Source organism: Arachis ipaensis, chromosome B06 (genome assembly GCF_000816755.2).
Source record: "Arachis ipaensis cultivar K30076 chromosome B06, Araip1.1, whole genome shotgun sequence".
Classification (NCBI taxonomy): domain Eukaryota; kingdom Viridiplantae; phylum Streptophyta; class Magnoliopsida; order Fabales; family Fabaceae; genus Arachis; species Arachis ipaensis.
In genome coordinates this window covers 12,994,692-13,008,025 of record NC_029790.2, presented here as the reverse complement: position 1 = coordinate 13,008,025, position 13,334 = coordinate 12,994,692, and the positions used below count along the sequence as shown (strand labels likewise).

The 13,334-nt window shown below is 33.1% G+C and overlaps 1 protein-coding gene across 3 annotated transcripts; it reads left to right on the top strand.

Annotated features, from left to right (window-relative positions):
* On the top strand, nucleotides 660-4,411 carry LOC107645907 (probable prefoldin subunit 4). Of its 3 annotated transcripts, XM_016350054.1 has the most exons (5): nucleotides 660-1,055; nucleotides 1,826-1,914; nucleotides 2,654-2,749; nucleotides 2,854-2,964; nucleotides 3,986-4,411. In XM_016350054.1, exons 3-5 carry the CDS (start codon nucleotides 2,741-2,743, stop codon nucleotides 4,244-4,246), a joined length of 381 nt encoding a protein of 126 aa, XP_016205540.1. In that variant the 5' UTR covers nucleotides 660-1,055; nucleotides 1,826-1,914; nucleotides 2,654-2,740; the 3' UTR covers nucleotides 4,247-4,411. The 3 variants fall into 3 exon arrangements, with proteins under 3 accessions (XP_016205540.1, XP_016205539.1, XP_016205541.1); XM_016350053.1 differs by lacking the exon at nucleotides 1,826-1,914 and having other exon boundaries at nucleotides 667-1,055; XM_016350055.1 differs by lacking the exon at nucleotides 1,826-1,914 and having other exon boundaries at nucleotides 702-1,055; nucleotides 2,674-2,749.

Genomic DNA, 13,334 nt, shown 5'->3' with positions numbered 1-13,334 from the left:
TCCATGTTTCCAATGGTCACATTCCAGTTTTAACTAGAAAAGATTCAGCATGGAAATATTGTACTTTTAGCTTTTGTTATCTTTTAAAATGACAAACATATATTTTGTTATCTGTAAATATATTTTTTTCAAAGGTTGTAATTGTTCAATAATTTTGTTGGCATCTTTTAATATTTTGTGGTTGTTGTTGTAGAGAGATTTTCTGATGGCATCCTTTTGATATTTTGAGAATGATTAAATGTTATATAGAATTATAAATTAGTTATTGTCATTAGATTTATAAAGAACATAGTTATCAAACCTGGCTCGACCTGATCAATTCGACCAGAAATCCAGTCACCCAGTCATCTGATCGGACCGAGCCACTCGTTGGACCGGTGCATCAAATCTGCTGGAATCCGGATTTACCTGGCCGGTTTTTCAGAAAAAACCGGTAATCCGACCGATTTATTTGACCCGGACCTGGTCATGATTTTTTTTTAAATGAACGGCGTCGTTCCATCCCCTTCCCCTTTCCGCAAAAACCGGTGATCCGACCGGTTTATTTGACCCGGACCTGGTCATGATTTTTTTTTAAATGAACGGCGTCGTTCCATTGCCCCCCCTCCTTCCCCTTTCCCTCTCTGAATCCCTAATTGCTGACACCCCCGGCCCCCAACGCTATCTCCTCTCTCGACTCTCTTTCTCAGTTTCTCGTCATTCTCTCACACGAGCTGAAGCTCTCGTCAGCTTGTCTCATCTCCGATCTCTCACCTCTCGTCTCCAGTCTGTCAAGCTCTCGTCAGGTCAAGCTCTCCCTTCACTGCGCTCGCTTCGCCGGCGGCAGAAGCAGACGGAACCACATCTGGTCCCTCGGGTGGTGGTGGTGGTCGTCTTGTTGCTTCTCACGGTCTCTGTCTCGCACCTGGTCTCGATCTCTCCCTTCCCTGCGCTCTTCGTCGCCGGTAGCAGAGGCAACAGATCCCGGTAGGCTGGTCTTCGTTGTCGTCTTCTTGCTTCGAGCCTTGCCGTCAGCTTCTCCTTCGCCATCAGCTTCCTTCGCGCAACCCGATTTGGTGAGTTCCCCCTGTTCGTTGAATGTGTTGCTAAAATTTGTTAGTGATTATTATGAACCTTGAATTTGCTGTTGACTGCCAAAATAATCACTTAGCTTAAGTTTGTTCGTTGCCGAAAATCATTGTTGTTTTACTGAATAATCACTTAATTAATTTTTTTGTTGTTGTTGTAAATCTGTAAATCATGTTGAATTTGTTACTTATTATCATCATTGAAGATTGAATCTATTGTTGTCCTGAAGAAATAATCACTTTTCTAAATTTTTTGTTGTTGTAAATCTGTAAACCATCTCTTGAGATAAATCATTTGTTGCTAAAAATTATTATAGTTGAATTTGTTGTTGAAAATGAGGTTCATGCTCTCTGCAATTGTTCAGTTAAACTGTTGTCCTATACTTTCTGTTTGTATTATTATGAATTATTTTTGGTATTGATTTGTGAAAGATACACAAATGTAGATATAGATGCAAATCAAAATGAAGGAAATGTTGGTCAAGCTTCAAATTTGTTTTATGAAGATATAAATGCCGACTTTCAGATCACCTTTTGAATTTGATTTACTAATTGTGTTATCTTTTGTTTTTCTTGTTCTTTAAATTGAGAAAGTATTTTGCACTATTGACTAGTTATTATTTTTTTTGGCATAATTTATGTCTAAGAATTGATATTTGATTGTTATTAATATATTTATGAAGACATACATTTTAAGTTTTAACTTTTGATTTTAATTTTATTTTTATAATTTTATATTTTTATTTAATTATGACCAGGTCAACCAGGTGAATTAGCAACCCACCGGTTGAACCAGTAACCCAGTCATATGAACGGATCAATTACCGGTTCGGTTTGGATAACTATGGTAAAGAACCAAATCCTAGTTGTAATGAACCTATACAGTTTAAAAAAACTTTAGTATTAATTTTACTTTTAAAAAAAATATAGTTTGAAAATTGGATTTCTAAAAACTAGTTTTAAAACTGGATTTTTGGTTAAAAAATCTAGTTTCGAGGTTAAAAAATCTGGTTTTGAGGTTAATAAGAGTCCTGCTAGGGAGCCAATGGAATATTTGTACAATGGAATACTTTCCCTTAAAAAATTTGGTTTTGAAACTGGATTTCCAAAAAAAAACTGGATTTTAAATTTAGTGTTAAAAAAACCGGATTTAAAACCGGTTTGAATATAAAAACGGATTTGAATATTAAAAACCGGTTTTAATTTTTCCAAACCGATTTAGAACCGATTTCCTTTTTTAATCCGGTTCCAGTTTGGTTTCACGAACCAAAATACTAGTTTTAAAGTGGATGTAGTTTAGATTTTTAAAAATCCAAACCATGCCCACCCCCACCCCACTTTGGATATGAAGTATAATATATAACCTTTTATCAAATGAACTTTTTCAATATTGTGTTTTTCTTTTTTTGATCTTTTATTGATTTTACCTTTTAGTTTCTGGACATTTTAAACAAAAGCAAGCAAAAAAGAACGATTACATACTAATATACTCGATTAATCTTGTGTTTATTACTGTTATAAACATTTAATTAACTAAAAAAAAGTATCTCATTTTTGTGTTTAATATATCTTCACTCCAATTTTAGTTAACGAGAGTTGTCAACAGTAGCTCCCAGTGGTACTGAAACTCGTACTGTGATCGGAATCAGGAAACCCTAAATTGAGTCATTAGCATGCAGCAGGTAATAAAAAATCCCTAGCTTCGAATCAATGTTCCTTGGAATCACAATCTTCTTTCTATTATTTTCCCTCCTAATTTATGATATTCCATTTTTCGTCGTTGAAGGAAGGAGGATCCGACACGGAAGTGACATGGGAGGACCAGCAGAACATCAATAAGTTCGGAAGATTGAACAATCGCTTTCATGAGCTCGAGGATGAGATCAAAATTGCCAAGGTAACCAAATTTTTTGTTTCTTTTCATTTTTCATTTTTATTTTTGTTTATTTAGCTCCGTTTTGAGTTTAGTTGTTAGTATATGAGTAGAATAAGCACTAAAATGCATCCTTATAGTTTATAACTTGATGGTAGAAATGGATTGAAAGAACAAAAGAAATCATAGGATATGCATTGATTTACTTGTTTACTTACAGGGCCGGGTTTTAGTTTATTCCTTAATCATCACTATAATAAGTTAGGAGCTAGGACTTTGCAGAATAAACCATAATTTTGATCTTTAAAGATTGATTAATTTGCTCACAAAAATGGTCCCTGAATGACTAATATTCTTAAAAGATTCTTCCACTTGATCAATCCACCCAAAGTAAGAACCAGTATGTAGGCAACCTAATATTTCCTCAGCCAGAATAGTTTTTTACTCTACCAAAATGGAACATCTAGGGGTACTGGTGGAGTGTAATTATGGGCAAAATGCAGTTTACTTGCAAGTGTGTTGGTTTTCATTTGGCAAGAATGTTATGAGTGACGTAGTAGAGCTGGATTGATCAGTATCAATATTGACATTCAATACTATCCCTGGATAATGTACACTCTTGCAGAGAATACATTAGTGATGAGTTTTATGGAGAACTAGGCGCCTAATTGAATAAAGAGAAAAAAGAGAAATGGTTTAACATTTTGCCTACCCCTGAAACTCATTAACAATTGGCTAACATGCCGGTTTGTCCAATATGCAAAACTGAGAGCAACAGAGTCCTAAGTAATCGATTAGATTATATGAAATGGTAGAGGAAAAATATATTCAATCTTATTACATTATATATCCTCTAAAATTAAGTATGTGGACGACTGGTTGTGACACTGTGTATATCAGATATGGAATTTATGAACTCCTCTGTTCTGCAAGTCCTGTCCTAGTTTGATTTTTGTAGCCATACAACCTTCTTGCAAAGGCAATCCCCTGGTTGGCATGTTTTTGATGTCGTGATACAAATGCAACGGGATGATTTCTTCTACAGGAAACAAATGATAATTTGGAAGATGCGAGCAATGAGTTGATTCTCACAGATGAAGATGTGGTTCGGTTTCAAATAGGTGAGGTCTTTGCACATGTGCCAAAGGATGAAGTCGAGAATAGAATAGAAAACATGAAAGAGGTGACAAGCCAGAAACTGACAAAGCTTGACGAGGAGAAACAATCTGTGGTTGCTCAGATGGCTGAACTGAAGAAGATTTTGTATGGGAAGTTCAAGGACTCGATCAATCTCGAGGAGGATTAGTAGCCTTCTTGTTTATAGGTCTTTTGGGGTTGATTTGAACTCTATTGGACTTTGAGAATTTTTCAATCAGATTGTCCCATGTTTTATTTCATTTCATGTTTAGAGTATTTTCTTGCTTGAACTCTATTGGAAATGGACCTCTTTTTCTACATGTCTTTGGTTTCATTATTCTCTAACATTTTCTTCTCTAGTTGATCCTAAAGAAAATTTTTAATCCCCTTTGTTGATTATGACTATAAAAAATCTCTCACTTTGGATAAGTAACAGCGAGTGCAGCATGTGTTTTAGTTGCATTACTCTTAAATCTTGTTGAGATAGAAGTGGCTGTCATTTAGAAAAATAAAATAAAATAAAAAATTGTGTCGAGCATTGAATGGTACGTTTTTTAGACAAATATAAGTTGGCGTTTCATGTCAGTAATTCAGTTGATTGATATCTTCAACAATTGGACTTGAACTCTTCCATTAACATCACAACTATCAAAAGATTGGGTTAGTTTTGTCTAATTATTCCAATCTTTGGTGGATATATATTTTATATTTTTCATTGTTAGAATTCTTCGCACTAAATTTTTCATGATTAAAAATAATAATTTACCTTACTTTTGTGTACGCCGTTAACATGGGACAGTTAGGACCTTGTATAAAGTATTTAAATTTATTGTCACTAAGGTTGTATTTAAAAAAAAGATTGAGAAATAAAGACTAGGACTAAATTAAATTTTTGTATTGCGTTTGGTGTAAAATATGTAAAATTATGTCTTAGTGTTTTGGGTGTAAAATGTGCAGAACTGAGACGACTCAGTATCTTGTTGGAAAAAAGAAAATTGGACTAGATTTGGAATCTCAAGAAAAAATTGGACTAGATTTAAAATTTAACTTCTCTTGGACTAGATTTGGAATCTCAGTATCTTGTTGGAAAAGAAAAAATTGGACTAGATTTAAAATTTAACTTCTCTTGGACTAGATTTAAAATTTAAAAAATTAAATGAAAATAATTTTAAAAATAAATATTAATAAAATTTTAATTTTTGTCCCCAAAAATTTTAATTCCTGGTAACTCTATTTTTATTAAAGGTACTAATAACAGTATTAATAAAGGAATTGGCATTGTGGTCCGATAAATTTCGGTCTCTAATTTCTAAATAAATTACTAAATTTCAGTTCCCATCCTAGTATCTGCTTCCGAACACTAGCTAATCTCTTATTTCTAATAACTTTGCATTAAGACATAATAAGCAAGTCATATTTCATGGCCATGTATATTTATTAGGATTGTAAGTGGGATATATATCTTTTTTTAGCATTCGGTAAAAATAGTCATTATTGTCATTATCAATTGAGAGTGCATATATTATACTCTTTGAATGTGCGATTTTTTTTTTTTTTCGAATTCTGCGTTAAGACAAGATGCTTGTGCACCGGACTGTCTTTTAATTAGATTGCATCGTCTCATCCTCTTTTTTATTATTTATTCAATTAAAATTTAAAGACCTTCATAACACCCAAAACCATGTACGTTATTGAGGACAGCAAGATTTAAAAAGAAGAGAATATTATCACCCAAAGCCATAAATAAACCTACCAATATTTATATTCTATATTTTTAAATGTTTTATTTTTTGTATAGACATAATATGATTAAATAATGAAAAAAATTTAAAGTGTATCGGTTTATTGATGTTTTAGTGATTTTTAACCATTGATTTAATTATAAAAAATATATATAATATATAATTAAGATCAACGGTTAAAAATTACTGAAACACCAGTATACTGATACACTTTAAAGTAATAATATAGGATCAAGTATGATTTTGGTCCCCCAACGTAGAGGCCGAAAATTAGGGGTGTCCATGGATCGGATCGTATCCGCAGATCTGCGGTAAATATCCGCATCCGATCCGCACCCTTTGCGGATCGGATCGCGGATATTTGCTCTACATCCGCGTATCCGATCCGCGGATCCGCAGATCCGCACTATAATAATTAAAAAATAAAATATATATATATTTGGTATTATATTTACTTGTTTGTATGTTTTAGTTAGTAATTATTATTCATATATTGATTATTTTATTTTTGTTATTTAGAGAGAGTTTGATTAAAAATATTTTAGGAATAAATAAGTTTAAAAGTATGAAAGAAATATTTTTATCGAATTCTTTTACATAGAAATATGATTAAAAAGATAAGGTTTAATTATACGGATATATCCGATATCCGATCCGATCCGCAAATGTGCGAATCGGATCGGATCGGATCCGGCACTAAAATGTGCGGATATCATATCCGATCCGATCCGATGAAAATTGTGCGGATCGGATCGAATTTTCGGCCATATCCGATCCGATCCGATCCGATCCGCGGACACCCCTACCGAAAATCGATTTCGTCTCCGACCTTTTTTTTGTTACAAAATAGTCCTCAAGGTTTCAGTTTGTTTAAATCGTCCTTTTTACTAATTTTATTTTTTTTATTACCAAATAAGAAGAGGGGGAAGGGTCCTCGCCGTCGCTGCTGCTGCCGTTCAACAGCACCAGAATCAGTCGCAGTTCCGCCTTCAAATGTCAGGGCCGCCGTTGCTCGTCGTTGTTCAGTGGTTGGATCTCGCCGCTGCTTCTTTGGGCTCGGCGGAGGTGCTCAATGGCCGTTGCTCGTCGTCGTTTCGGGTGGCTCGCCCGATTCTACTTCTGCTTCTGCTTTCATTCTGCTTCTATTATATTGTTGATTTTTTATTATTGTTGTTTCTGGTTGATTCTACTTCTGATTGATTATATTGTTTCATTGTTATTGTTGTTGTTGTTCTGTTTCTGTTTTTGCTCCTGCTTCTTCTGTTTCTACTTGATTCCATTGTTGATTCATTGGTGATTCATTATTGTTGTTGTTGTCCTGCTACTACTTCTGTTTGATTAATTGTTGTTGCTTCGGGTTCTGTTTCTGCTTGTGCTTCTGTTGGTGCTTTTGCTTGTGCTTCTGCTGGTGCTTCTGCATAATTTTGGGGAAGAAGGGGAAGAAAAGGGGAGGGGGGTATTTTCGCCTGAAGGACGATTTTAAAACAAACTAAAACCTTGAGGACCATTTTGTAGCAAAAAAAAAGGCCGGAGACAAAATCAATTTTCGGCCTCTACGTTGGAGACCAAAATCATACTTAATCCTAATAATATATAAATCGTCCAGAATTGTGTATTTTGAATTATATATTAACCATTACACCTTAGGACGATTTATGCTTTGAAGTGCTCTCAAGAAATACACATAAATCGTCACAGAGTGATAATTTACACGTTTTACACCTAAGACACATTGGAGTATGACGATTTATGTACAAAAATTAATCCTCACTAACCTAGAGCAATTTATGTGAAATTTTTAAATACTTCCAAATTTAGAATAACAACAACATCAGGATTGAAGATATTATTGTCTAATGAAGATGATGACCATTAAAACTTCACATCTAATGTTATTTATAAAAAAGTTTTTTAAAAAATATTTGGTAAGTAGATTATTCAACAGAATTTTTTGTTAGATATATTGAGATCTATTTTAAGAGTATAAGTTATATTTAATATTTATGAAAATATTTTGGAGCAACTTCAACTACGTTTTAGAAATAAAAATTGTGTGCACTTTAAAAGAAAATATCATTTAAAAAAGTAGACGGTATTTCTTGAATAATTATTTCTCTTACTTAAGTAGATTAAATAGATTAGTGATCGGTGATTATTTTTAAATTTGTGTTATGGTCTCTTTTATTTTTTATATTTGTAAATTAATATTTTTTTTTGTGATGATGATGATGATAATAATGATATGTAAAAAAATAAATTCATACATTTTGAAAGTATTCATCTAATGTTATTTTTCTAAAATGTTTAACCTTATTATACTTTGTTGAAAAAACTATTTTTTTTCTTCTTTGCAGTTATTTCTTAAATTATTTTATGGTAATTTCTGTTGCTATATATTGATAGATTATTATTTTTAAGGTAATATTTTTTGTTTCATTTTTTGCAATTATTTTTATATATATTTTATCTTTTATAATTTATTAGTCAAATTTTAATTAATATATTTACAATGCAATTCTTTTAAGAAAATGCCTTCATTTATTGGTTATTAAAAATATATGTTATGAGTTATTAAATTCTCATTTAAAGAACACTATATATTTTTTTTAATGTTGCATGTTTATTTTTCAATTCTAACTCAATTTACTATAACGATGGAAGAAAATAATTGTTGAATTATTAAAAATTTATTATTCTTATTAATATAAATCGTCGCACCTCATTATGTATTTGGAAGTTGTACATAAATCGCTCTAGACTAGTGAATGTTAGATTTTGCACATAAATCATCTTACCTTAATGTGTTTTAGGTGTAAAACATGTAAATTATCATATCCTAAAATGATTTACGTTGATTTTGAATACTTAATATCCCAGGACAATTTATGTGTATTTCTTGATAGCACTTCAAACCATAAATCGTCTTAGGATATAACGGTTAACATATAATTCAAAACACATCGCCTTGAAATAATTTATATATTAATAGGAAATAGGAATAGGAATAGGAGACATTTTGAAAATTAGTTTAGGAGAAGTAATATATTGATATATTTTATTTTATTTAAATAAAAAAACCATGAATTTAAAAGTGAAATTAGTAGTATAATGTTATATTTTTATATTTTAATTAATATTTTTATATTATATGATATTATTTTTGTTTTAACAGTCCATAAAAGTGGTAATTGACAGTTTACGATTTACATCAGCATACTTTAGACGTTAGTTGATAAAAAGACTAGTAGATATTCACATTTTATAATTTGAGTGATTTATTTGTTTATTTTAAAAAGTTAGGGATCAAACTAAAATATGTTAAGAACAAGACCATTTTAGACCTTACCTCATTGTAAATATTAGGGGTGAATGTGGATCGGATCGGATTGGATATGGCCAAAATTTCGATCCGATCCGCACTAAAGTCATCGGATCCGATCCGATCCGATCCGCACATTTTCGGATCGGATCGAATCGGATATCAGATATATCTGCAAAATACAAAAATATTTTAAAAAGCTTATTTTTATTTAAAACCATATCAATAAAGGTTGTAGAAGGCTTAGAGAAGGGGGGTTGAATCTATGACATTCTTTTAAATTATTGTAATAACCCTTTTAAAACAAACTTGCAATCTAAATCTGTTTGAACTCAACAGTGGAAAATTTATGAGACAATTTTATTTTGTCTCATGAATATCAGAAAACAGAACAGAGCAGAAAAGAGAGAAGCTGATACCATCATGTATCCTGGTTCGGTTGCCTTGTGCAATGCAACCTACGTCTAGTCTCCACCACAACAGTGGTGAAATTTCCACTATAGTTAAAGTATTACATACACCAATTCCATAGGATTGACACAATCCTTTCACACTCAAGTTCTAACCTAACTTGACTTGATTATGCTAATACCTAACTCTTCACTCTTAGTGCTAATCCAACTAAGAAAGAGGTACCTCACAGGTACAAGATACAAGACACATACACAACCTAAAGAAATCTGAAATAATTCTAGGCTTTTCACTCATGCGTATCTCTCTACCTTTTTTCACTCTTAGGCTTTTTCAATGACTCTCTCATTCAACCTTTTACCTCAAGAAATTACAGAGAGATAAACATTAAAAAGAAAATTACAATCTGTAAAATATGAAGAAGATTGATGCTTCAACAGCCTCTTTGCTATGTGATGAACCAGATTTGCTTGTTTCTGATTTAGTTCCTCATTCTGGCGGAATGCTCCTTTGACTAGTAAGCACTGTCCAAGCTGATGAACTTCTTCAGAGAACTCTTCTCAGAACATAAACCTCAAAAATTTGGTTATCTCTCCTTGGCTTCTAAATGGTGAATCAACTTCTTTTGTATCTCCTTGCATGTTGCTGATTTGCTCTCCCTAGGTCAACTCTCGAGCTTCGTGCTTCACCAACTTACCATCTCACTTTTTTTCATTAATCCTCAAAGTAGGAACTTTGGTTTTGACCTTCTCTTGTTGACCGAAAGCCACATAACAGCAAAAACAGATATCTTCAATGGTAAACCCAGATCTTGGTCATTGAAAAATAACTTGGTCCCCAAGACACACTTATGACCATAGATGCACAACAGTGAAGAGCAAAGATCATCTTTTTCATGTAACCCAGAATGGATAGGTAGAATGTTGAAGATGAAGAGAAGAAGATATGATGCATGTATAAGGAAATGAAATCACTTTTTAGCTTCTGACTTCTTGATACAATTTGATGTGGGTGATTAGACTTCAACATTTTGCTTAATCTTCTCTTTTTTGCTTCTTTGGTGAACAACTTAGCGACTAAGCTTTCTCTTTCTCTTTCTGAGTTCTGACTGAATAGGAAAAAGTGTACGTTGCTTTTGGTGAAGGCAAATTGGAAGGGTTTGAATGAGAAAAGCAATTGGGCTTGGATCAGATTTGATTTGCTTGGCCCGTTGATTCCTTGCTTTGTTTCTCTTTGGGATTCTATTTATTTGTAGCCCACCAGCCTTGTTTTTATTTTCATTCAATTTGGGCTGCTGTTGTGTATTGGTTTTGGCCTGCATCACTCAACCAAAAAGATTAACAACTAATTGGATAATTAGCCCAATAATCTAATGTTTGTCATCATCAATTATGTTAGTTAATTTCTTAACTCAACAATCTTTCCCTTGATGACAAACATATTTAAACATTAACCAAAAGGAATTGAATTTTGGTAGAGTTGAGAGACTTCCCTTTGAATGATGTTTCTTGCTTATGTGTTGCTCCCCCTTTCTTTTTCAAGAGTAGCTTCCCCTAGATTTATGCTCTTCTTTTTGTTCCTGTTTACATTGTACTTACAGAGAGCACAATAAAGAACTACACAAAATCCATCTTAACTAAGGAAGTTTAAACAGCCAGTAACACAAATCCAGCCCAACATTCAACATCATGTCAGCACATTTAACAAATGAACCATTTTAGAAAATGATCATGCTTCAACCAAAACAGGGCATTAAGACTATCATCATAACATAAAAGCAAGTTCCAAATCTCATGCCAAAAAACTCACTGCAGTAGCAGGATTTGCAAATCAAGTTCTCATGCAACAAAGGATAATAGTAGCAGTAAAATATCACAGCAAATATGCACAACACAGCTACTAAAGATTCACAACACGCTACTACTCCCTTTTTTGTCATCAAAGAGGGAAAGTAGGCAATATCAAGTAACATCCGCACCTTAAAATCTGCAAGAAAAGTTAATGCACAGTCTAAAACATCAAATTAATTTAAAGTTAGTGCAGCAATAGTTAGAGTATTACAGTCATCCAAAATAACAGAAAGCAGTTCAAAAAACAAAAGAGAAACAGTTTTCATGAGACAAAAATATGAGACAGCAGCAGCTTCATGAGACAAATCTAGGCATCTGAACCAGTTCCCTCCGAATCAGCTTCCTCTTCAGCATCAGTGGCATGATCTTCATCTTGTTAAAGATTATCAATAAACTTCATAAATACAGCCACTCTATCCCTTGATTTTTGGAGGAAATTCTCATGCTTGCTTGCTAGCTTCCTTTGTTCCTTACTCATGTCAATCATGTGATTGGATTGGGAGACAAACTCTTGGACTACATCTCGAACAACATTAAACAGAGCAGATTTTTGTCCAGTGGAGATGGAAGTGCCCTCAGTGGAAGGAGGAGAGGATTCCTCAGGAATGAACTCATCATCTTCATCATCTAGAACCACTCTCTCAGAACGAGTTAGTCCTTTTTGTTGTTTCACTGCACCACTGATGCGTGAGCATCTTTCCTAACTTTTTCTAGTGAATTTGCATCTAATTTATTGAGTTTAATAAAGAATTAATTATCTCTTAACCAATATGGATGCTACTTTGAGTCTTGTGCAATTTTGTTTATTTTAGGTAGCATTCGGCTGGATTTGATGGAGTTTCTACAGTACAAGAATCAAAGGAGATGACAGCGAGGAGCGATGCGTGCGCGTGACTAACGCGTATGCGTGATTTGAAGATTTGCACAGCGATGCGTCCGCGTGACTCGCGAAAAAGACCATCGACGCGTACGCATGACTGACGCGTACGTGTGACATGCGCCACGTGCAGAAAATGCAGAAAAACGCCGGGGGCAATTTTTGGGGTGTTTCGACTCAGTTTTTAGCCCAGAAAACACATATTAGAAGCTGTTGAATGGACAAAACAAGTGGTTCCCACCCATCAACTGAAGACTTGTTAATCAATTCAAATTTAAATTCAAATATTAGTTTTAGGAAAAGATATTATGTTAGTTTTAGAAATTAGATTTTAAATTTATTAGGATTAGATATAAAAGGGAGAAGAAACCTCTCTTTAAAAGGAGGTCCGGAGACTTCCAATTCTATACCAATTTACATTCCATAATCCTAGTTTTCTTCTCTGAACCATGAGCAACTAAACCTCCATTGTTAAGATTAGGAGCTCTGTCTATTTGTATGGATTGATTTTATTGCTTTTTCTATTTTAATTCATGTATGGATTTATAATTCAAGAATTATTTTCGCTCTTTATCTTATGAATTTGGGTGGAACGGAAGTATGACCCTCTTTCTATTTGAGTTCTTGTATAACTTGGAAAAGCTCTTTACTTGAACAACAGCTTGAAAATATATTCTCCTAAATTTTAATTATCTGGATTTAACGGGATACATGACATATAATCCTTTTATTTTTGGGTAATTAGGATTTTTGTGGCATATGAACTGGAATTTGATCATGCAGTTTCTAATTGGAATTAATTGACCAAAGAATTGGCAGTTAATGAATTTTAAAAGAGACTAGAAAGGTCTAAGGAATTAGGGTCTAGTCACATATAGTTTGCCATAAATTAAATCCTACATGATTAAAATAGTTAGTAAGAAAAGTTAATTCGGAAAAATAGATAACTCTGAAACCTTAACTGTTTTCTCCATATTTTCTTCCCAACTCATTTACTTGCCTTCCTTCAATATTCTTTATATTGTTTAATATCTTTTATATTGCCCAAACATTAATTT